At 68.9% G+C, this 24,019-nt stretch overlaps 4 protein-coding genes across 5 annotated transcripts; 1 reads left to right on the top strand and 3 right to left on the bottom strand.

Annotated features, from left to right (window-relative positions):
• Nucleotides 1-207: 207 nt before the first annotated feature.
• CDK4 (cyclin dependent kinase 4) lies at nt 208-6,473 on the bottom strand. 2 transcript variants are annotated; one of them, XM_049797708.1, is made up of 8 exons: nt 6,384-6,473; nt 4,526-4,755; nt 3,910-4,045; nt 3,660-3,827; nt 1,424-1,533; nt 1,112-1,162; nt 578-713; nt 208-349 (listed from the first exon to the last, which is right to left on the bottom strand). In XM_049797708.1, exons 2-8 carry the CDS (start codon nt 4,741-4,743, stop codon nt 257-259), a joined length of 912 nt encoding a protein of 303 aa, XP_049653665.1. In that variant the 5' UTR covers nt 4,744-4,755; nt 6,384-6,473; the 3' UTR covers nt 208-256. The 2 variants fall into 2 exon arrangements, with proteins under 2 accessions (XP_049653665.1, XP_049653666.1); XM_049797709.1 differs by having other exon boundaries at nt 4,526-4,744; nt 6,384-6,466.
• Nucleotides 6,474-8,075: 1,602 nt separating this feature from the next.
• Nucleotides 8,076-15,066, bottom strand: LOC126037398 (25-hydroxyvitamin D-1 alpha hydroxylase, mitochondrial). Its single transcript, XM_049797699.1, has 9 exons — nt 14,863-15,066; nt 13,467-13,657; nt 11,210-11,406; nt 9,922-10,122; nt 9,685-9,839; nt 9,447-9,613; nt 8,608-8,689; nt 8,326-8,523; nt 8,076-8,240 (listed from the first exon to the last, which is right to left on the bottom strand). Exons 1-9 carry the CDS (start codon nt 15,064-15,066, stop codon nt 8,127-8,129), a joined length of 1,509 nt encoding a protein of 502 aa, XP_049653656.1. The 3' UTR covers nt 8,076-8,126.
• Nucleotides 15,067-15,987: 921 nt separating this feature from the next.
• Nucleotides 15,988-18,010, bottom strand: METTL1 (methyltransferase 1, tRNA methylguanosine). Its single transcript, XM_049797713.1, has 6 exons — nt 17,882-18,010; nt 17,468-17,598; nt 16,966-17,150; nt 16,659-16,772; nt 16,326-16,427; nt 15,988-16,248 (listed from the first exon to the last, which is right to left on the bottom strand). The coding sequence occupies exons 1-6, from the start codon at nt 17,983-17,985 to the stop codon at nt 16,117-16,119; spliced, it is 768 nt and encodes a 255-aa protein (XP_049653670.1). The 5' UTR covers nt 17,986-18,010; the 3' UTR covers nt 15,988-16,116.
• A 3,558-nt stretch (nt 18,011-21,568) lies between these two features.
• On the top strand, nt 21,569-23,047 carry EEF1AKMT3 (EEF1A lysine methyltransferase 3). Its single transcript, XM_049797712.1, is given in 4 exon segments — nt 21,569-21,691; nt 21,693-21,821; nt 22,254-22,365; nt 22,590-23,047. Coding segments are annotated over 4 exon segments (813 nt in total). The 5' UTR covers nt 21,569-21,577.
• Nucleotides 23,048-24,019: the final 972 nt, after the last annotated feature.

Genomic DNA, 24,019 nt, shown 5'->3' with positions numbered 1-24,019 from the left:
ACCTGTGTCAGATGTGGGGGGGGGGGGGGGGCACATCCTGCTTGCATGAGGGGGTGCTCCAGCTCTCCTTGTACGAGGGAGGGGGGGTCCCCAGCCCCTCGCACACCACCGGGGCTGAGAATGGCTCCCCATGTCCATAACTGCAGGGGGGGTGTGTGTGCAATAGGGTGCCCCCCCCCCCCCCCAATAAAGTCCTCCCACCCCACCCCCAGTCCAGTCCTGGGTGCCCCCCCCGGGGGGGGGGGGGGGGGGGCTGCTACCCCTCGCCTGCCCCCCGGTCCTGGAGGTAGAGATGCCGCAGGGCGTTGTAGGCTGAGATCCGCTTGTAGGGGTTGAAAGTCAGCATCTCCTGCGGGGGGGGGACACACACACGACACGGGGACACCCTCAGGGGACAGCTGGGGGGGGTGTCATCATCATCACCCCCCCCCCCCAGGCACCCACAGAGCTCAGGGTGTGACGTGGGTCCTGTCACCCCCCCCCCCCCCCCCCCGTGTCCCCCCACCCAGGGTGCTTTGTGTCCCTGACTGTGTCCCCTCTGTGTGTGTGTGTGTCCCCCCCCCCTCCCCAGTCTCACCAGTAGCAGCTGGGTCCCCAGCGGCTCCATCTCGGGGACGAAGCCCTCGATGGGCTGGGGGGGCCGGGCGGGGAAGGCGCAGCGGGGCAGAGCCACGTCCAGCGGCCAGTCGTCCTCCACGGGGAGCCCGATCATGCTGGGGAGGGTGGGGGGGGACACACGAAAACACCAGGTTTAGGGTGGGGGGACACCCCCCCCCCCCCCAAACACCCCACCCCAACCTGGGACCCCAGGCCCTGTCCCAGTTCCCCCAAAACTACCCATCAACAGCCCCCCCCTTTGCCCACCAGCCTGCCCCCCAAACCAGGACCCCCTTTCCCTACCCCAGGAGCCCCCCCCCAGGACCCCCAGCTTCCCCCCAACCTGCCCCCCCCCCAACCACTCACTCCAGAACCCCCAGCCCCCCCCCCCCTCACCCCAAGACCCCCAGCTCCCTCCAACCACCCCCCCCTGGACCCCCAGCTCCCCCAAAACACCCCCCCCTCCCAACAGCCCCCACCTTGGGACCCCCCAGCCCCCCTCCCCAAAACTTACTCAAAAATCTTGCCCAGCTGGTCAGCCTCTGAGTTACCACAGAAAAGTGGCCTGGGGGGGGGGGGGGGGGGGCAATGACACACAGGGATGTCACCAGAGTGGGGGGACACAGGGCCCCCCCCCCCCCCCCAGCAGCAGGCACCCCCAGGTGAAAGGCAACCTGACCATCCCCCTCCCAGCAGCACCCTGGGGACCCACACAAGTGCCCCCACACCCCCCCAGATGTGTCACCCCCTGGTGCCACGACCCCCCCCCCTCCATGTCACCGTCCACCCCCCCCCCCCCGCCGTGTCCTGTTCCCCCCCAGCTCACTTCCTCCGGAACATCTCGGCGAAGATGCAGCCCACGCTCCACATGTCCACGGGTGTCGCGTAGGTCGACTGCAGCAGCACCTCGGGCGCCCGGTACCACAACGTCACCACCTGCCACGGCACCGGCACCCGCTCAGCCGGACCCACGGCTGCGGGAGCCTGGGGTCACCCGGCCCCACAGCATCCCAGCTTCGCAGCTACGTGAGCCCCACGGCCACCCAGACCTGTGGGCATCTGCGATCCACAGTTGCCAGGACCCACGGCCACCCAGATCTGAGCCTACCCGGGACCCACGGCTCCTTGGGGTCTTGGCCAACCCAAACCATGGCCACCAGAGGACCCACGGCCACCCAGATCTGAGCCTACCCGGGACCCACGGCTCCTTGGGGTCTTGGCCAACCCAACCCATGGCCACCAGGACCCACGGCCACCCAGATCTGAGCCTACCCGGGACCCACGGCTCTTTGGGGTCTTGGCCAACCCAACCCATGGCCACCAGAGGACCCACGGCCACCCAGATCTGAGCCTACCCGGGACCCACAGCTCCTTGGGGTCTTGGCCAACCCAACCCATGGCCACCAGGACCCACGGCCACCCAGATCTGAGCCTACCCGGGACCCACGGCTCCTTGGGGTCTTGGCCAACCCAACCCATGGCCACCAGAGGACCCACGGCCACCCAGATCTGAGCCTACCCGGGACCCACGGCTCCTTGGGGTCTTGGCCAACCCAACCCATGGCCGCCAGGACCCACAGCCACCCAGATCTGAGCCTACCCGGGACCCACGGCTCCTTGGGGTCTTGGCCAACCCAACCCATGGCCACCAGAGGACCCACGGCCACCCAGATCTGAGCCTACCTGGGACCCACAGCTCCTTGAGGTCATGGCCAATGCAACCCATGGCCACCAGGACACCCAGCCCCACAACCAGCTGGCCCTATGGCCACCCACCTCCACAGCCAACTTGCTCTAGAGCCACCCTGGACCCACAGCTCCCTGGGTTCATGGCCAACCCAACCCCTGGCCACCAGGACCCACAGCAACCCAGATCTGAGCCTACCTGGGACCCACAGTTCCCTGGGTTCATAGCCAACACGACCCATAGCCACCAGGACCCAGGGCCACCCACCTCCACATGAATATCTGGGTGGACCTACAGCCACGCACATCTGTAGCCACGCAATTCTAGAGCCACCCAGCCCCACAGCTGCATGGATTCACAGCCAAACCTGACCCATGGCCACCAGGACCCACAGCAACCCACATCCGTGCCTACCTCGGACCCAAAACTCCATGGGTTCATGGCCAACCCAACCTCTGGCCATCAGGACAAACAGCCACCCAGCCCCACAGCCACCTGGCCCTATGGCCATCCAGCTCCATGACCACCTGGCTCTAGGCCCACCCAGGACCCACAGCTCTTTGGATTTATAGCCAGCCTGACCCATGGCCACCTAGATCTGTGCCTACCTGGGACCCACAGTTCCTTGGGGTCATGGCCAACTCAACCCATGGACACCAGAACCCACAGCCACCTGGATCTGAGCCTACCTGGGACCCACAGCTCCTTGGGCTCATGGCCAACCCAATCCATGGCCACCAAGACCCACAGCCATGCAGATCTGAGCCTACCTGGGACCCACAGCTCCTTGGATTTACAGCCAACCTGACCCACAGCCACCCAGATCTGAGCCTACTCGGGACCCACAGCTCCTTGGGCTCATGGGCAACCCAATGCATGGCCACCAAGACCCACAGCCACGCAGATCTGAGCCTACCTGGGACCCACAGCTCCTTGGATTTACAGCCAGCCTGACCCACGGCCACCCAGATCTGAGCCTACTCGGGACCCACAGCTCCTTGGGCTCATGGCCAACCCAATCCGTGGCCGCCAGGACCCACGGCCACCCACATCTGAGCCCACCTGGGACCCACAGCTCCTTGGGCTCATGGCCAACCCAATCCGTAGCCGCCAGGACCCACGGCAACCCACATCTGAGCCCACCTGGGACCCACAGCTCCTTGGGCTCATGGCCAACCCAATCCATGGCCGCCAGGACCTACAGCCACCCACATCTGAGCCCACCTGTGTCCCACAGCTCCTTGGGCTCATGGCCAACCCAATCCATGGCCACCAGGACCCACGGCCACCCAGATCTGAGCCTACCCGGGACCCACAGCTCCTGCCACCCAGCCCCATGAGCCCTGGGACCCACATCTCCCCCCCAACCACGCACCACAGGGGTCAGGGCCATCTGGCAGCTGTAGATACGGGCCAGGCCGAAGTCGGCCAGCTTGACCTGCCCGCTGCTGGTCACCAGGATGTTCTCGGGCTTCAGGTCCCGGTGCACGATGCAGTTTGAGTGGAGGAAGTCAAGGCCCCGGAGGAACTGACGCATCAAGTCCTGCGGGGTGACAGCACCGGTGTGAGTCCCCCTGCCATGCCAGGGCCCCCCCCCCAACAAGTCTTCGGGCCCCCCGCCCCACCTTGATGGTGTCTAGGGGCAGCCCGGGTGCCGGCGCCTTGTCCAGGTAGGTCTTCAGGTCTTGGTCCACGTGCTCGAAGACTAGCGTCACCTTGGTCTCGCGCTCCGTCCGCGTGGTGGCACAGACGTCCATCAGCCTGGGGATGGGGGACAGGGGGTCAGCGGTGGGGACGGCTCCCCCGGGACCCCCATCGCTGCTCCCTGCCCCCCCACCCAGGAGGTGGAAGGATGGGAGATGGTCGCCCACCTCCTGTCCCCCACCCCATGGCCACGGGACAAGACCACGGGGCAGGAGATGACACAAAGCCCCCAAGCGCGACCACGGGGCAGGAAACGTCGGCCGTCCCCTCTCTCCCCACCCCACGGCCACGGGACAGAGCTGTGGGGTGAAGCCAAGAGGCAGGAGATGACACCCGTCCCCCCCAACCCACAGCTGTGGGGCAGGAGATGGCCCCTGTCCTCTGTCCCCCACCCCACGGCCACAGAACGAGACCACGGGGCGGCAAATGACTCAAAAAACCCCCTTATTAACCCCCAAGCGCGACAGAGCAGGAGACGGTGGCGTTCCCCGTGCCCCGCCGTGGGTCGGGGCCGTGGGTCGGGGCCGTGGGTCTCACCGGACGATGTTGGGGTGGTCGAAGTGCTCGAGGCGCTTGAGCAGGGCCACCTCGCGGACGGTGCTGAGGGGGAGCCCGTTCTCCGTCGTCTGCACCCGCACGTTCTTCAGGGCCACGAATTTGCCGCTCTGCATGTCCCGCGCCTTGTAGACGGTGCCGTAGGCGCCCACGCCGATCTCCGCCACCGGCTCGTACTGCGCCCGCCCCTCCTGCGCCATCCTGCCGCGGCCCTGCCTCGCCCGTCAGCCGGGACCCCCGTCGCCCCCACGGCCGGACCCCCCCCCCCCCCCCACCGGCACCCTCCAAGCACCCTCCCGCCGGCACCCAGTGCCACGCACACCCCCCGGCACCCAGCACACCGCAGCGAGACCCCCGGCACCCAGTGCCCCATGGCAAGACCCCCGGCACCCCAAAACTCCCAGCACCTCACGGTGAGACCCCCAGCACCCCACAACTCCCAGCACCCCACTGTGAGACCCCCAGCACCCCACAACTCCCAGCACCCCATGGCAAGACCTCCAGCACCCCAAAACTCCCAGCACCTCACGGTGAGACCCCCAGCACCCCACAACTCCCAGCACCCCACTGTGAGACCCCCAGCACCCCACAACTCCCAGCACCCCATGGCAAGACCCCCAGCACCCCAAAACTCCCAGCACCTCACAGCAAGACCCCCAGCACCCCAAAACTCCCAGCACCTCAAGGTGAGACCCCCAGCACCCCACAACTCCCAGCACCCAGCACCCCACAGCAAGACCCCAGCACCCCACAACTCCCAGTACCCAGCACCCCACAGCGAGACTCTCAGCACCCCACATCCCCCCAGCACCCAGTGCCCCAAATTCCTCTGGCACCCTGCACCCCACTCCCCCTGGCACCCAGAGCCCCACAGCGAGACCCCCATCACTCTGCAACCCCCCCAGCACCCCACGACCCCCTGGCACCCCGTACCCCGCATCCCCCAGCACCCAGTGCCCCACACCCCCCAGTACCTGCCAGCCCACACCCAGCGAGCCCCCCCCCCCCAGCACCCCAAAACCCCCCGGTACCCCTTGGTACCCAGCCCCCTGTGACCCATAGGACCCCCAAACCAGCCCCCCCCCCCAGCACCCAGCAACACCTGGCACCCCCCCCCCCAGCACCAACCCCCACTGAGCACCCAGCGACCCCCCAACACCCCACAACCTCTAGGAACCCCCCAAGAGCACCCAGCCCCCCCAACCAGCCCCCTCCCCCACTCAGCACCCAGCACCCCCTGACCAGCACCCAGACCCCCCAATTCAGCACCCAACACCCCCCAAACTGGCACCCAGCGCCCCCTGACCAGCACCCAGACCCCCCCAACCAGCCCCCCCCATTCAGCACCCCTAAGCCCCCCCCCCAATTCAGCCCCCAGCCCCCCAAACTGGCACCCAGCACCCCCTGACCAGCACCCAGACCCCCCCAATTCAGCACCCAGCACCCCCAACCCTCCCCCCCAACCCAGCACCCAACACCCCCAACCAGCCCCCCCCCAATTCAGCACCCAGCCCCCCCCCAACTGGCCCCCAGCCCCCTCGACCAGCACCCAACACCCCTAAACCCCCCCAAATCACCCCCCAGCCCCCCCAAACCCCCCAACTCAGCACCCAGCACCCCCAAACTGGCCCCCAGCACCCCCAATTCGGCACCCAGCCCCCCCCCCCCAACCAGCCCCCCCCGACCCCCAGAGCCGTCCCCTCCCCCACTGACACGCGTGAAAGGGAGCAGAGACCCCCCCGGGGGGGGGGAGGAAGGGGATGCAAAGTGGGGGGGGAGGGGCCCCTGCGTGGACGAGACTCGCGCGTGGCGGTGGGGGGAGGGGGGCACCGGGACTCACCGGGCGGCGCGCGCGGGACTCGGCCGGGCTGGGGGGGGCGGGGAGGGGGGCGGGAGGGGCGGGGCTGGAGGACCGGAACCAGCGAGACGGGCCGGCCAGAAGGGCCGGTGGTGGAAGGCGGGGGGGGCGGGACTCGGACTGCTCCATTCCACACCCCCCCCCGGGGGGGGCAGCCCCCACGCGCCGGTGTCCCTCCCTGGGGGGGGGGGGGGGGAGGGTCGGGCAGGCCAAGGGGGGGGGTGTTCTCCTGGTGGGGGAGGGGCGTTGGGACGGCTGGGTCCCTCCTGGGGGTGGGGGGAGGGGGATGGGGGTGCGGATACCCCCCACGCCCCCCCTCCCCCCCCCGGCCGGCCTCGAACCCGCGTCCTCCCCCCGCCGCCAGCGCAGCGCCCCCTGGCGGCCAAGGGTGGGAGGGACACGCGTGTGCCGAGACCGGACCCACGCGGACACGTGTGCGCCCCTCCCCCCTCCCGGTGAAACAAACACACACCCCCCCGGGGAGGGACACGGGACTGGGGGGGGGGGGGGCCGTGGGGCACCCCCGGGCATGGGGACACGCGTGGGGAATCCCGCCCCCCCCACTTTCCCACACTGCCCCCAGCCCCACTCGTGGGGTCCCAGGGGTGCCCCCCGGGGGGGGAGGTCGGCGCTGTATCGTAGTCCCCCTCCCCCCCCCCCGTGCCAGTGTCACCACGCTCGGCTGCTCCAGGGGCCCCACGAGGGTCCAGAGTCCCCCGTGGTGACGTCAGCCCCGTCCCCACGTGGGACAGTGACACCCCCCCACCCACCCACCCCTTGCATTAACCCTCCCGTGATCACACCGGGGTGCTGGGGCGGGGGGGGGGGAGGTGGGTGACAGGGGGGGTCACAAGGGGCTGACAGGAGGGTCACAGGGGGGCAGCAGGGTCACGGGGGGGGCAGTAGGGTCACGGGGGGGACAGGAGGGTCACGGGGGGGGGGTGACAACAGCATCACGGGGGGGGGTGACACAGCCACTGGGGCGGAGGCCGGTGGGGACGACACACAGGGCCCAGCCGGTGGCATCGCTTTGGTGCTGGGACCCCACTCAGGACACTCGTGTGTGTGTGTCCCACAGTGTCCCCCCACCCCAGCTACGGGGAGTGGGGGGGGGGGGGGCCACATTGTGCCCCCACCCTGAGCTGCGCCGGAGCCGCCCGGCGGCTGTGGGGCCACGTCACCCCAGGGTGCCGCCGGCACGTCGGGGCACGCACCCACCCACCCACCCACCAGCACCCCACGGCACACGGGGGGGGGGGGGGGGTGCGGCGGGAGCTGAGTCATTCCGAAAAGCTGGTAGTGGCGGGGTGGGCAGGGAGCACCCCGGCACCAAGACACCCCAAAAAAACCCTTTATTAGCCAATAAATAAACCGTTAAATAAGGTTGGGGCCACCATGGGGTCGGGGTCACCACCACCAGGGTGGGGGACGCCGCCAGGTTCGGGGACGCCGCTGGCATCAGGGACACCGCCGGGGTCGGTGCCACCGCTGGGGTGGTGGGGACCACCGGTGTCGGGGTCACCGCCGGCATCGGGGTCACCACCAGGGTTGGTGTCACCGCCGGCGTGGGGGTCACCACCAGTATTGGGATCACTGCCGGCGTCGGGGTCACCACCGGCGTGGGGATCACCGCTGGCACGGGGGATCACCGCCGGCGTCGGGGTCACCGCCACCGCCGGGGTGGGGGGCCACCCGCACGCACGCGTGTCCCTCGTCGGTCCCCGCTCATCGGCTGAGGAACTGGAGGTTGATGGTGGCCTCGGGGACGAGCAGGGTGCGGGTCATGGGGCGGACGCGGCCACCGCCGGGCTCCGGTCGCACCTCGAAGCGCAGCAGGATCTACCGAGAGCCGGAGCGGGGATAGCGGTGAGGGAGGTTGGGGACAACTGGGGACAACTGGGGACAACAAGGGGGTGGCTCTCACCTGCGCCAGCGCCAGGTGGATCTCCAGCTCGGCGAGACGCCGGCCGACGCAGCTGCGTTTGCCGACGCCGAAGGGCAGGGAGGCGAAGGGGTGACGGGCGGTGTCGCGGCACAACCAGCGTTCCGGTCGGAAAGAATCGGGAGCCGGGAAGAGGCGAGCGTCGCGGGAGGTGGCGTAGTGGCAGAGGGTGATGAGGGTCTGGGGAGGGGGGGACACGATACGGGAGTGAGTGGGGACCCACCGGGGACAGGGGCGGGGGGAGCGGTGACAGTCGGAGCTCACCTTGCGGGGCACCAGGTAGTCGCCGACGCGGATGTCGCGGTCGGGGACGACGCGGGCGTTGGCGGGGATGACGGGGTAGAGCCTGGGGGGGGGGGCCGGGGGTGCTGTCACCGAGGCCGTCCCCATCCCCGTCCTCCTTCGCCATCTCCGTCCCCATCCCCTGTCTTCATCTCCATCCCTGTTCTTGTCCCCAACCCTGTCCCTCTCCCATCTTCATCCCCACCACCATCATCCCCATCCTCACCGCCATCTCTGGCCCCATCTTCATCCCCATCCCCATCTTCATCCCTGTCCCTGTCCCCATCCTCATCGCCATCTCCACCTTCATCCCTGTTCTCGTCCCCATCCTCACCCCATCCCCATCCTCGTCCCCACCACCATTCCTGTCCCCATCTTCATCCCTGTCCTTGTCCCCATCTCCATCTTCATCCCCACCTCCACCTTCATCTTCATCCCTGTCCTTGTACCTATCCCCATCTTCGTCATCCCCCTCCTTGTCCCCATTCTCATCCCCCTCCTTGTCCCCATCCTCATCCCCATCCCTGTCCCATCCCCAATGCCATTCCTGTCCCCATCTTCATCCTCATCCCTGTCCCCATCCCCACCGCCACTCCCATCCCCATCTTCATCCCTCTCCTTGTCCCCATCCTCATCCTCGTCCCCAGCCCCATCCCATCCCCAATGCCACTCCTGTCCCCATCTTCATCCTCATCCCCATCCCTGTCCCCATCCCCACCACCATTCCCATCCCCATCTTCATCCCTCCCCTTGTCCCCATCCTCATCCTCGTCCCCAGCCCTGTCCCATCCTCATCCCCAGCCCCGTGTCCCCGTCCCCACCTCAGGGTCTCCTTCACCACGGCCCTCAGCAGAGGCACCTTGCCCAGCGCGGTGGCCGAGGGGCTGCAGCCGGTGCCCAACGCCGCCGCCAGCTCCCGGTGCAGCGCCGCCTGCACCGCGGGGTGCCGCGCCAGCTCATACAGGCTCCACGACAGGGTGCTGGAGATCTGCGGAGGGTGGTGGTGGCATCAGCGGGACCCCGTGGAGATGGAGACGCCACCCCACGTCCCCTCCTCACCGTGTCCACCCCGGCCAGCAGCAGCTCGGTGACGTTGCCGTAGATGGTCTTCATGGGGACCTTCTCCCGCACCAGGTGGTCGGTGAGACACATCTGCTCTGCCGGTTCCCCGTTCTCGGCCACCTCGGCCACGCGCCGGTCGATGTGACCCTTGGCTGGAGAGGACGAAGCCCCGGTGAGCGTCACCGTGGTGGAGGGAGGTCGGCCGTCCCGGTGTCCCCCTCGGTGTCCCCTCACCGAAGGCGAACATGTAGTCCCAGGCTTCGCAGAAGGTCTGCCAGGGTTTGGGGAAGAGGCGGTGGAGGGGTTTGGGCATGGCCATGGTGAGCAGCGTCATGACGAACATGGTGTTGATGGAACGGATGAAGGTCTCCGTGTCCCGTGGCACCTCCTGCTCCAGGCAGCCCAGGCGGGAGGCGAAAAGGACGGAGGAGATGCCTGGCAGGGGAGGAAGGGGGTGAGCCAGGGGACACGGGGAGCCCTGAGGATGTGGGAGACCTTGGGGGACATGAGGAGCACCATGGGGAGCCCTTGGAGACACAGGGGTCCTTGGGGACATGGTGGGGACAGGGGGCACCTTGGAGACCATGGGAGCACCATGGGGGACATCAGGAGCCCTGGGAGACATCCCCACCCCGTCCCCACCACTAAGGGGCACCTTGGGGACATGGAGGACCTCGGGGAACATGAGGAGCAACACGGGGACCATGAGGAGCCTTGGAGACACTGGGGTTCTTGGGGACGTGGTGGGGACAGGGGGCACCTTGGAGACCATGGGAGCACCATGGGGGACATCAGGAGCCCTGGGGGACATGGTGGAGATGGGGACAAGGGCCACCCTGGGGACATGGAGCACCATGGAGAACATGGGGAGCCCTTGGGGACACTGGAGTCCTTGAGGATGGGGTGGGGACAAGGGGCACCTTGGGGACGTGGAGCACCGTGGGGAACATGAGGAGCAACATGGGGAGCACTTGGAGACACTGGGGTCCTTGGGGACATGGTGGGGACAGGGGGCACTCTCAGGACAAGGGGCACCTTGGGGAGCACCATGAGGAGCCCTGGGGGACACAGGAGCCCCTGGGGACATGGTGGGGACAAGGGCCACCCTGGGGACATGGAGCACCATGGGGAACATGAGGAGCAACTCGGGGAACCCTGGGGACGACGACACAGGAGTCCTTGGGGACATTGGGGGACAGAGGGTGCCCCGGGGACATGGGGTGCCCTGGGGGACATGGGGAATCCCTGGGGGACATGGGGAATCCCCGGGGGACACGGGATGCCCCCAGGGACATGGGAAGCCCCTGAGAGACACGAGGAACCCTGGGGGGACCCTGGAGGATACTGGAACCAACGGGGGACACGGCAGGTCCTGGAGGACACGGGGAGCCCTGGTCGGGGCGGGGGGGGGGGGGTACGGACACAAAAAGTCATGGGGACACGGGACAACCTGGAAGATAAAGAAACCATAGGGACACAGGGACCCCCAGTGTCCCCCCCCCCCCTCCCCACCGCCGCTCACCTTCCAAGCCGAACTTGTAGAACTCGGCGGCGAGGTCGGGGACGAGGTTCTGGGGGTGACGGTCACGCTGGCGCTGCAGCCGCCGCAGCAGGTCGCCCACCACGTCGGCCACCGGCCCCGCGTACCCCTCGACCGCCCGCGGCCGCAACAGCAGCCGCCCCAGCAGCCGGCGTAACCGCTGCCACTCCTCGCCCTCCCTGCGGGAAAGTGGACACGGGTGACGCGTGGGGACACGGGGTTGGGGGTGGGGGTGGGGGGGGAAGGGGCCCCCCCCTAAAAGGAAGAAGCTGGCACACCCTGGGTGCAAGCGTGGGCACCCGCGGGTGCCAACAAGCCCGTGCACGTCCCCGGTGCCCACGGGTGGGTGCCCACGGGCAGCCTTTTGGGGGGGGGGGGGGGGCGGGGGGCTGTGTTGGGGGGTGAGGGGCTGAGGACAGGGTCGGGGGGCTGTGCACGGGGTCTGGGGGTGCATATGGAGTTGGGGGGGGGGGGCTGTGCAGAGGCTTGGGGGGGGGTTCGGCACGGAGCTGGGGGGCTGCACGCGGAGTTGGGGGGCAAAGCGCAGGGTCGGGGGGGGGCTCTGCATGGAGCTGGGGGGGGGTTGCATGGAGTTGGGGGGCTGCACGTGGAGGGGGGGGGGGCCGTACATGGAGTTGGGGGGGGGCAGAGCGAAGGGGTGGGGGGCTGTGCACGGAGCTGGGGGGGTTTGCATGGGGTCAGGGGGCTGCACGCAGAGTTGGGGGGCAGAGTGCAGAGTTGGGGGGCTCTGCATGGAGCTGGGGGGATTTGCACAGGGTTGGGGGGCTGCACGCAGAGTTGGGGGGGCTGCACACAGAGTCGGGGGGCTGTACCCAGAGCTGGGGGGATTTGCACAGTGTTGGGGGGCTGCACGCAGAGTTGGGGGGCAGAGTGCTGAGTTGGGGGGCTCTGCATGGAGCTGGGGGGATTTGCACAGGGTTGAGGGGCTGCACGCAGAGTTGGGGGGGGCTGTACGTGGAGTTGGGGGGGGCAGAGCGCAGGGCCAGGGGGCTGTGCCCGGAGCTGGGGGGGGGGGGGGGTACGGACTGCGCACAGGGGTACGGGGGTACGGGATGGGATACGGGGATTCGGGGATACCGAGCTCCCCGCCCCGTGCCCACGCAGGGGCCGTGGCTCTCCCCCGACACTTACTCACATCCTGCGCAGGGGGCTGGGGGGGGCCGGGGGGGGTTCGGGAGCGGCTGTGGGGTAGGGGGGGGCAGTGGCAGGGCTGGAGGGGGGGGCCCTGAATCACATCTGAGTCACCCCGGGCTCACCGGGCCCTTCCCGTGCCTGCCCCGCCGGCTGCGGCCCCACAGGACGCCCTTCCCGGAATGGGTGCGTGGGCACGGGGAGGGGGGGGCCGGGAGCCCCTGGGGGCACAGACACCCCATAAACCCCAGGAGAGCCCCGTGGGGCAGGGAGACCCCCCCTTAGCCCCCCCAGGAGCCCCTTGGGGCACAGACACCCCATAAATCCCAGGAGAGCCCTACAGGGCAGGGAGATCTCCCCCCCCATAGCCCCCACGGGGCACAGACACCCCATAGACCCCAGGAGAGCCCCCAGCCCCATGTGCAGCCCCATGGCTCCGTGTACAGCCCCCCTACCCCCCCGTGCAGATCCCCTGATCCCCTGTGCAACCCCTCAAATCCCCCACGCAGCCCCCAGACCCCACGCACAGCCCCTGGAGCCCTGTCTGCAGCCCCCAGACCCCCACGGACAGTCCCCAGACCTTCTGTACAACCCCCAGACCCCCATATCCAGCTCCCAGACCCCGTGTGCAGCCCCCAGACCCCCATGCACAGCCCCTAGACCCCTGTATGCAGCCCCCAGACCCCTGTATGCAGCCCCCAGACCCTGCACGCAGCCCCCCCCACACCATGTGCAGCCCCCAGACCCCCAAGTGCAGCCCCCCAGAGGCCCGTATCCAGCTCCCAGATGCCCATATCCAGCCCCCAGACCCCAAGTGCAGCCCCAGACCCCTGTGGGCAGCCCCCAGACCCCTGCGTGGAGCCCCCAGACCCCATGCACAGCCCCCCAGATGCCCATATCCAGTTCTCAGACCCCCAGACCCAGCCCCCAGCCCCCAAAGCACAGCCCCTAGACCCCTGTATGCAGCCCCAAGACCCCCTTGCACAGCCCCCAGACCCCACGGGCAGCCCCCAGACCCCTGTGCACAGCCCCCAGACCCCTGTGCACAGCCCCCAGACCCCACGAGCAGCCCCCAGACCCCACTTACGCAGTGAGCAACCCACAGGCATGCCCGCGGCAGACCCGGTAATCCTTCCAGGAGGAAAGGTGGGAACGGACGGGGAAGTCACCCTCCTGCCGCAGGACCTGCTCAATCAGTCCAGCCTCCGCCACGTGCACCGTCAGGATGGGCCCGAAGCTTGCCTTCCACACCGGCCCGTAGCGGGCACGGCCCTCCACCTGTGGGGACACAGGGGACATGGCACTGGGGTGTCCCTGGGGTGTCCTCAGAGAAGGGACCCGGAGCCTCAGGGAGATGCTGGATAGGAAAGAACTGGCTGGGGCATGGGGTGAGGCGGTCCTGGTGTCCCCCGGTGGTCTCAGCCCTGCTGTGCCCACCCGTGGGTGGCCCTGGGGGCCCATCCTGGGTGCTGCTGCCCACCCACCCCAGGAGCCTGGGTGCCTGGTGAGGGGTTAACCATTAGCAGCCGTGGCTCGGTGAGAGCCCAGGGCTGGTCCCTGTCCCTGACAAGTCCCAGGGATTGAGATCAGGGTCCCCCCATCCCCTCCAAGCCCCAAGGCGGTGGGACCAGGGACACACCCCCCCCCCCCCCCATCTCCTCTGCACCCCGGGGAAGCGGGACCAGGATCCTGCTGTCCCCACCAAGCCCCAGAGTGGTGGGAACGTGGTCCCCCTATTCTCTCCAAGCCCCGGGTTGGTGGGACTGGGGTCCCACTACCCCTTTGAAGCCCCAGGGTGGTGGGAGCAAGGTTCCCTTTTCCCCTCCAAGCCCCAGGGAGGTGGGACTGAGGACCCCCCTGTCCCTGCCAAGTCCCAGGGCAGCAGGACCAGGGTCCCCTTGTCCCCTCCATGTACCAGGGTGGAAGGAATGGGGTCCCCCCTGTCCCTTTCAAGCCCCAGTGCGTGGGAACAGGGTCCCCTTCTCCCCTTCAAGCCCCAGTGCGGTGGGACTGGAGTCCTCCCAGTTTCCCTCAAGCCCTGGGGTGGTTGGACCAGGGTCCTGCTGTCCCCACCAAGCCCCAGGGAGGTAAGACCGGGGGCCCCTTGTCCCCTCCAAGTCCCAGGGCAGTGGAACCAGCGTCCTGCTGTCCCCGCCAAGCCCAAGGTGATGGGACTGGGGTCTTCTCCAGCCCCTCCAAGCCCCAAAGTGGTGGCACTGGGGTTCCCCTGTCCTGACCAAGCCCCAGGGTAGTGAGAGTAGGGTCCCCCTGTCCCCCCCCATGCCCCTGGACAGTGGGAAAGGGCCTCCTTTGTCCCCTCCAAGCCCCAAGTTGATGGGAACTGGGGTCCCACTGTCCCTTCCACACCCCAGGGCACTCAGACCAGGATCCCCAAGTCCCCTCCAAGAGCCAGGGGAGCAAGATCCGGGTCCCCGGCCCCAGGGGGGGGAACACGTCAGGTCGTTCCCCCCTCGCCCCGTTACCTGCAGCTCGTGCAACCTCCGCAGGCCCCCACGGCAGAGGAGGTCATAGAGGAAAGCGGCGGGACTGGGCCCCGGCATCTCGGCCAGGCTCCGGGGACCCCGGGTGGCAGCTGGGGGGACCGGGGGTTGGCAGGGGACCCCCAGCTCGGACAGGCAGCGGGACAGCAGGGCCACCCGGGCGGGCAGGCGCAGGCTCTGTGGCATGGCGGGGGTTTCCCGGGAAAGCGGCGGGTGGTCCTGGGGACACGGGTGCCGGGGGGACCGCGGGGACGCGCCTCGACTGAACCGCTGGCATCGGCCGGGACCCTTATAAGGGCCCACGTGGAGTTGGGAAAGCTCCGCCCCTTCGGCGTGTGACCACGCCCCTTCTCGCCCTAAACCCCGCCCACTTCTGTCTCCAAACCCCGCCCCTCCCCTCCCGCGGGGAGATTTGCATAAAGGTTCGCCCCGGACCAATCAGAACGCGGGGAGCGGCTCAGGGCGGGGCGTGGACAGGCGTGGGCGCGACCACCCTGCGCAGGCGCGCAACCTCCCTTCCCCCCCCCGTCCCAGTCCCAGTCCCAGTCCCAGACTGGTCACCAGCACCCCCCAAACTGGGGGGCGGGCGGGGCCGAGCACCCCCCTGGAGACACGATGGGGGGAGGACCAGGGCAGGGGGGGAGGCCCTGTCCCCACAGGGGAAGGGGACAGCGACACACACAGAGCTCCCCCCCCCCCCCAGTTTAACCAGTGCCCCCAGTCCTGGGGGAAGCCTGGGGGAGGGCCTATCCCGACCCCCCGCGGGGGGGGGGGGGGGGCTACACACGACACTGGGGTGCCCCCTCCCTGCCCAGCCAGTGGATTCTCGGGAATTACCAGCTTGCAACACCGGAAAGGCTGGGCTGTGTGCTGGTGGAAAACCCCCGTGGGGGGTGGGGGGGAACTGGGGGCCCCCTCCTCTCCCATCCCCCCCCCCCCCCCGGGGGTTTCCTTCCCCAGGCTGCAATCACACCCTGGAGAAACTGAGGCAGGAACCATCCCCCCCAAAAATTACCCCGGGGGGGGGTGGGGCAATTCCCAACACCCCTGGGGGGAAGACGGGGACGCGATAGTGATGGTGCAGCCAGGAGGGGACCAGACTTGGGGACAGGCTGGTGGCTTTATTCCAAATTTGGGGGGCTGGGGGGATAGGGAGGGACACCACGGCCCCCCCCCCCCCCCCCCCCATGGTGGTGGTGGTGGGTGTCAGCTGAGACCTGTCCCACTCATGTCCCCTCAGGCATCTCCCCCCAGCGCCGGATCCTGGAGGCGTCGGAAAACGGCCGGGAAGATCTGGCGGCCGCCACGCTGCACCTTCCGGCCCTCCTCGGTGGAGGTGCCCAGCCGGGCCACGATGGGGTCCGCGTCCTGGGGGGACACACCCAGTGAGCTCCCAGTAAGCTCCCAGTGAGCTCCCAGTTCCACCCCCCCCCCGCCCTGCTCACCAGCTGAGCCAGCGGCACCTCCTCGAAGAGCGGGTGTTCCCCAAAATGCTTCACCATCCACTCGTGGACCTCCGCCACATCCGTCACCGTGTACACCAGCCCCTGGGGACAACCCCGGTGTCACCAAGGGAGGGGGGGTGTCCCCAAGACCCCCCCACAGCCGGGCTGGATCGCCCCCAATCCTGCCTCTCTGTGATCTCTGGGGAATCCAGTGCTTCCCGGTGTGTCCCCAGGGAAGGGAAGTTCAGGTGAACAGGGGGAAGGGGAGGTACTGGGGGGGAGTGGGGGACACTGGGAGGGTTGGGGACATGGGGTGGGGGCCGTGGTGCTCACCCCGGGGCGCAGGACGTAACCGTACTCATCCAGCAACGTGGGGCTGATGATTCGCCACTTGTGCTTCGTCCGTTTGAAGTGGGGGTCAGGGAAGAGAAAGAACATCTTGCTGAGCTGGGGGGACACACACAAAAAATTGGGGTGCGGGGGTCAGCACCCTGCTTGGCACCGACTCCCCCCCAGCTTCTCGCCTGCACTTGGTGCTGGGGAGGGAAAAAAGGTGGGATGGGGAGGGTGGTACTTGGGGAAGGAGTGGTTTGGGGGGTCCAGGAGGGGGTCGGGGGGGGGGGGCGGGGGGGATCCCCACCTGAGCCTTGCGGAAGAAGTGGGGGAGGTGTTTCATGGCGTTGGCGCGCAGGCAGGCGACGTTGTCGAAGCGCCCGGGCTGGGCCGCCCGCAGCGCCCGGATCCGTTCCCCGGCAAAGGCGGCCACCTTCACCCGCAGCTCCAGCCCCAGCATCAGCGTGTGGGGAAAAAGGGGGGATAGCTCCACTGCGGGGGGGGGGGGGGGGGGGGGGCTGTCAGTGGGGACCCCCCAGCACCACCACCATTCCCCCCAGTGCCCCTTGGTGCCTGCCCAGTGACCCTGCTGTCACCACCAGCCCCCCCCCCCGCCCAGTTTCCAGCTCAGCACCCCCCACCCCCACTCACCCAGTGTGCCTAGTCCCCCCCAACCCCTGCCATCACCACAGCCCCCCCAGGACCTCCCCCAGTGTCCCCCTCCATGCACCCCCAGCCCCCCACTGTTGCCATAACCCCCCCCCAGTGCTCCCCAACCCCAGTCCTCCCAGTACACCCCCCCTGCTCACCCAGCAGCCCCCCGTAACCGCAGCCCACGTCGGCGAACTCCACGCGTGGGGGTGGCTGGCCGGGGGGGACGGCAGGAGGGAAGAAAGCCGGGAAGAGCGGAGCCCAGTCCATGTCCTGCGGCCTGGCGGGGCTGCGGGACCCGCGTCACGGGGAGGGGGGGAACCGGGGGGGGGGGGGGGGGGTCCCCCGGTTCCCGGCGGTCCCGTACGGGGCCATGAGGGGGATAGGGGGGGACAGACCCGCTCGTGGAGGGGGGTTGCTGGGGTAGGGGGTGGGGCGTGAGGGGGGTTCCCGGTTTCCCCGGGCCCGACCGTGAGGGGAAGGGGGTGGGGGTGTTAAAGGCCGGGCCCCGGTGGGGTTCCCGGTCCGGTGGTTACCGGGGAAGGGGGTTCGCGGGACCCGGCCGCACTCACTAGCGCAGCGTGTGGTCGGCCAGCGGGTTGGCGTGTGCCCGCTGCCGGTAAAACCGCTTCTGCGGCGGCGGCGGCGGTGATACCGGCACGGCCGCCTCCTCCATGGCGGCCCCCGGGGCGCGGCGGCGGTTATAGACGTCACCGCGCGGCGCCGCCGAGTGGCGTCACCGCCGCACCTGCCGCCGGGGTGGGCGGGGCTTGGGCAAGCTCCGCCCCCCCCCGCCTTCCCAGTGACTCCCAGTTTGGCCAGTGCTACCTGCTCCTTCCCATTCTGTCCCAGGGCCTCCCCCCTCCAGGCCAGCGACCCCCAGTAACCACTCCAGTGCCTCCCAGTGCCCCCAGTCTCCACCCCACTGCCCCCCCCAGTGCTCCCCAGCCCTTCCCAGAGTCAGGCCCAGTGCCTCCCAGTATCCCGGGGATCTGGCACTGCCCTGGAGCACCCCCCTCAGTGTCCCAAATACCCCAGGGACCTCACACAGCCCCAGTGCCCCCCCAGTCTCCCCCAGTGCCCCGGGGACCCGCCACTGTCCCAGTGCCCCCCCCCCCCCAGTCTCCCCCAGTGCCCCCCCAGTATCCCAGGAACCTCACAAGCTGCCCCAGTCTCCCCCAGTCTCCCCCCAGTGCTGCCCAGTGTCCCAGGGTCCTCATGTTAATCTGGTGCCCCCAGTACCCCCCCAGTACCCTGGGACCTCACACTGCCCAGTGCCCCCCCAGTAGCCCCAGTGCCCCCTCCGCTACCCTGGGACCTCATGCTGTTTGAGTGGCCTCCAGTGTCTCCCAGTGCTCCCCAGTGCCACCCAGTGCTGCCCAGTACCTCAGGGACCTCACACTGTCCCAGTGCTCCCCAGTCCTCCCAGTGTCCCCAGCTCCCCCCAGTCCCTCCCAGTACCCCCCAGTCCTCCCCCCAGTACCCTGGGACCTCATGCTGCCTAAGTGGCCTCCAGTGTCGCCCAGTTCCCCCCAGTGCCACCCAGTCCTCCCCAGTACCCCAAGGACCTCACACTGTCCCAGCGCCCCCAGTCCCCCCCAGTGCTGCCCAGTGCCCCAGGGCCCTGGCATTGACCCAATTCCCTCAGTTGCTCCCCCAGCCCCCCCTCAGTCCCTCCCAGTCCCTCCCAGTGCCTCCAGTACGCCCCAGCCCCCCAGCACTGGGCCCTTCCCGGCACAGGGGCGGTTGGGGAATTTGGGCTGCGGCGAAGCCGGGGGCGATTTCTGAGAAAGCCCGGGGGGGGGGACCGGGAGGGGGGGGGTTGAGCAACTTGGGGCTGGATCCGTCCGTCCGTCCCGTCCGTCCCGTCCATCCGTCCTTCCAGGAACGGCGTCCGCGGGTGACTCAGGGTGGGAAGTCACAGGGCTGTGCCGGGGAGGGGGAAACACAAGGATTGAGCCCCCCCCTCCCCATTCTGCACCCACCCCCCATTCTAACCCCCCTCCAGGGTACCGTGAAACCCCCCCCCCCCCCCAGACCCCCCGGGGACACCGGCCCCCCACCGCGGCCACAAGCATTAACCCGGTGACGCGCAGCGGTGACGCAGGTGCCCGGGGGGGTCCCGGGGGGGTGGCTCGGGGCAGGTTGTTCATTAGCCCCACGGGACCCCCCCGGGGGGTCACACACGCACACACCCCAGTTACTGTTTATCCGGGTTATCCCGGCTCACGCGGCACTGGGAATGGGGCTGTGCCGGTGGCGGGGGGGTTGGCACCGGCGGGGGGGGGATAATTGGCCCCGTGTGTTGTGTCCCCCCACCACGGCCGGGGGCTCTGCCGGTGCTGGGAGACCGTGGCCGGAGACAGGACAGCGGGGACGGGGGGACAGGGACACCGGGGCGAGCAGGGACAGCAGGGACAAGGACACCAGGGCCAAGGCCACCGTGATGAGGGCCACCATGATCAAGGACAGGGACACCATGGCCAAGGCCACCATGACCAGGGACATCGGGGACAGGGACACCGAGGTGAGCAGGGACAGCAGGGTCAGGGACACCATGGCCAAGGCCACCATGACCAAGGCCACCGAGGACAGAGCCATCAGGGACAGGGACACCAAGGTGAGCAGGGACACTGGGGTCAGGGCCACCATGGCCAAAGCCATCATGACCAGTGACATTGGGGACAGGGACGCCGGGATGAGCAGGGACAGCAGGACCAGGGACATCATGGCCAAGGCCACCATGACCAGGGACAGCAAGGCCAGGGACAGCAGGGCCGAGGACAAGTGGGTAAGGGACATGGGGCCAGGGACACCATGGCCAGGGACAACAAGGCCAGGGATGGTGGGACCAGAGGCACCAGGGTCAGGGACACCATGACCAAGGCCACCATGACCAGTGACACCATGACCAGAGACAGCGGGGACAGGGACACCAGGGTGAGCACGGTCAGCAGGGCCAGGGCCACCATGGCCAAAGCCACCATGACCAGTGACATCGGGGACAGGGACACTGGAGTGAGCAGGGACACCTGGGCCAGGGACACGGGAGCCGAGGACAACTGGGTAAGGGACATGGGACCAGGGACACCATGGCCAAGGTCACGATGACCAGCGACGTCATGAGCAGAGGCATCGGGGTCAGGGACATTGGGGTCAAAAGGACCTGGGTCAGGGACACCAGGGTTGGGGACACTGGGACTGGGGACACTGGGGCTGGGGACACCAGAGCTGGGGACACCATGACCAAGGCCACCAGGGACACTGGGCCTGGGGACACCAGGGCTGGGCTCCAGGCCCTTCCCGGGAGCCAGGGCTGTGGTGGCACTGGTGGTGACAGGACAAGGACAGGAGCAGGAGGGGACGGAGGACAGCACCAGACCCCAGGATGGGGACCAGTGAGCTCTAACTGGGGTGGGGTTGGGGATGAGACTGGGCTGGCTGGGAGCAGGGTGACACCAAGGACAGAACTGGGAAGGGACAGGGACAGGGACGGGACAGGAAAAGGGGCTGGGACTGGTGGGGTGGGACCAGGACTGGCCTGGGGACACTGGGATGGGGCAGGGGAGACTGGGGAGGGGATGGGGGACACTGGGGAGGGGTCAGGGGACAATGGGGATAGGCCAAGGGACACTGGGATGGAACGGGGGACACTGGAGAGGGGCAGGGGGACACTGGGATGGGACGAGAGACACTGGGGAGGTGATGAGGGACACTGGGGAGGGGCAGGGGACACTGGGGAGGGGGCGGGGGACACAGGGAGGTGATGGGGGACACTGGGATGGGTCGGGGGACACTGGGAGGTGATGGGGGACACTGGGAGGTGATGGGGGACACTGGGATGGGTCGGGGGACACTGGGGAAGGGACAGGGGACACTGGGGAGGGGTCAGGGGACACTGGGAGGTGACGGGGGACACTGGGATGGGTCGGGGGACACTGGGGAGGGGACAGGGGACACTGGGGAGGGGTCAGGGGACACTGGGAGGTGACGGGGGACACTGGGATGGGTCGGGGGACACTGGGGAGGGGTCAGGGGACACTGGGGAGGTGATGGGGGACACTGGGGAGGGGTCAGGGGACACTGGGAGGTGACGGGGGACACTGGGATGGGTCGGGGGACACTGGGGACGCCGCCACGGGGCGAAGCAGCGCGCCGTGGGCGGAGCCCCAAGACCCCGCCCCCACCGAGGGTGGGCGGGGCGTTACCCGCTCTGACCAATCCCAAGCGGGGGGGCGCGGCTCCACCCCTCCCGCCCTTCCGCCAAGATGGCCGCGCCCGGCTGCCACGTGGGGGTCGGGGTTCGGTGGGAGGTGGTGGCGGGGACCGGAACCGGAGAAGGGACGGAAGAGGAAGAGGAAGCGGCGCTGCGGTCTGTTTTCCCCCCGCGATCCCGAGCTTTTCGCCGACGCCTTCCCGGTGGAGCGGCGGTACCGGCTCTGCGGGCGCGTCCTCCGCATCGCCCAGCACCACGGGCCGCGGCTGGGACCGGCCGCCTCCGTCTGGGAGGCGGTGCGTACCGGGGGGGGGAACCGAGAGTAGCGGGAGAGGCACCGAGGGCACGGCGGGGGCGGGGTACCGAGAGCGCTGGGTGATGGGGGGGGGGGAAGCTACTGAGGGGGGGGGGTCTCTGGGAACCTGGAGGGGGGGGGGGGGGGAATGCCCCGGGGGGGGGTACCTGGAGGATGGGGGGGGGGGGATCTCCCCGGGGGCCACACTGGGTGATGGCAGGGGGACACGGGGGGATGGGGGGGGCACAGGGGAGGTGGGGGGAGCCCCAGGGATCACCAGGTAATGGGGGAGGACATGACACGATGCCCATCTGCCAGGAGGGGGGGGGGTGTCTCCAGGCTGAGCAGCCACCCCAAAGCCAGGGATAGGTTGGGGGGGGGCCCCCCCCCACGCTTGCCCCCCCCCCCCCCTCCACCTGCATCCCCCCCCCAGGCCCTGTCCCTGTGCCGGTATCTGGAGGAGCAGCGCTTTGATTTTCGGGGCCGGACGGTGATCGAGTTGGGTGCCGGCACTGGCATCGTTGGCATCCTCGCCGCCTTGCTGGGTGCGTGCTGGGGAGGGGGGGGGGCACCCATGGGGCTGGGGGATGGCACCGACCACCCCCTTCAAACTCCTTTCTCCATTTCCCTGCCCAGTATGGAACTGGAAAGATGGCACAGCTCACTGGTGCGAGCAGCTGTTGTGGTTACTGGGATCTTGGGGGTGGGTTTAGGGGGCCCTGGGGGGGTCCGTCCCCCCTCTGAGCCCCCCCCCCCCCCCCCATTTTAGGAGGGGATGTCACCATCACAGACCAACCAGCGGCATTAGACCAAATCCGGGAAAACGTCCGGCTGAACTTCCCGGTAGAGGGGGGTCGGCCGCAGGTACGAGCGCTGCTGTGGGGCCAGGACGAAGGCTCCTTCCGTCCAGAATACGAGGTGATTTTGGGATCGGACATCGTGTACCACCCCCCCTCCTTCTCCCCCCTCCTGGGGACCCTGCGGCACCTCTGCGGCCCCCGCTCCTTCGCCCTCCTTTGTGCAAAAATGCGGGGAGGGGATGCCGGCGCCCGCCGGTTTTTCCGACAGATGTTACCTCCGTATTTTCGGATCCAGTTGTTGCGGCGGGAAGCGGAAGAAGAAATTGAGATCTATAGGGTGACCCGCAGGGGCGACGACCCTATAGAGGAGGGTGGGGACACACACACAACACCAGCTGGGTGTTGTTCAGGGGGGGGCTGTGCCTGAACTGGGGGTGCCCTGAGGGGGGATTAAATGGGTGTCAGGGGCCTCGGCTCATCTGGCTGTGTCTGATTTGGGGGGGTCGGGGGGTGTTGGGATGGGGGGGAGCCAGGCTGGGGGGCTGGGGAGGGGGGCTCTGGTAGGGTCTGGGGGGTTCTGTGAGGGCCCTGGGAGGGGGCTGGTCAAGGCTGGGAGGGCTCTGTGAGGGTCACGGGGGCTCTGATCAGGGTTGGGGGGGCTCTGTAAGGGTCCTGGGGGGCTGTATGAGGGCCCTGGGAGGGGGTCTGGGGGGGCTCTATAGGGGTCTGGGGGGGGGGTCTGGTCAAGGTTGGAAGGGATCTGTAAGGGTCTAGGATGGGTCTGGTCAAGGCTGGGGGAGCTTTGAGGGTCTGGGGGGGGGACTGGTCAGGGTCTGGGGGGCTCTGTGAGGATCTGAGGGGGGTTTGGTCAGGGTTGGGGGGGTCTGTGAGGGTCTTTTCAAGGCTGGGGGGTTTCTGGAGGGTCTGGGGGGCTCTATGAGGGCCCTGGGAGGGGGCTGGTCAAGGCTGGGGGGGTCTGGTCAGGGTTGAGGGGGCTCTGTGAGGGTCTCAGGAGGGATTGGTTAGGGTCTGGGGGGGCTCTATAGGGCCCGGGGGGGGGCGATAGGACCCGGGGGGCACCGCCCCCTCCCCAGCCAATGACACGGGTCCGTCGCGCTCGGAGTGACGTTTCTCGCACCCCCCCCCATCCACCCCTCCCTCCGCAGCAGTCGGCCAATCCGCTGCCGGGATTGCGCCAGGCGCATGCGCTCCGAAGCGCGGTCCCCCTCCCAAGGGGGGGTGCAATGACGTCATCGAGGCGCGCCGCAGTCAGGAGCCGGGATGCAGCGGGCGGCGCTGAGCGCGGTGTGCGGGGCGGCCCGGGTGAGCGGCGGGACCACCCCCCCCCCCCCCAACCGGGGTCCTACCGGGACCCCTTCCCCTGCACCGGGACCCCCCC

This window comes from Accipiter gentilis, unplaced genomic scaffold, assembly GCF_929443795.1.
Source record: "Accipiter gentilis unplaced genomic scaffold, bAccGen1.1, whole genome shotgun sequence".
NCBI classification, from domain to species: Eukaryota; Metazoa; Chordata; class Aves; order Accipitriformes; family Accipitridae; genus Astur; species Astur gentilis.
Note: the sequence above shows the minus strand (reverse complement) of the source record. Positions and strands in the feature narration are given on the sequence as shown.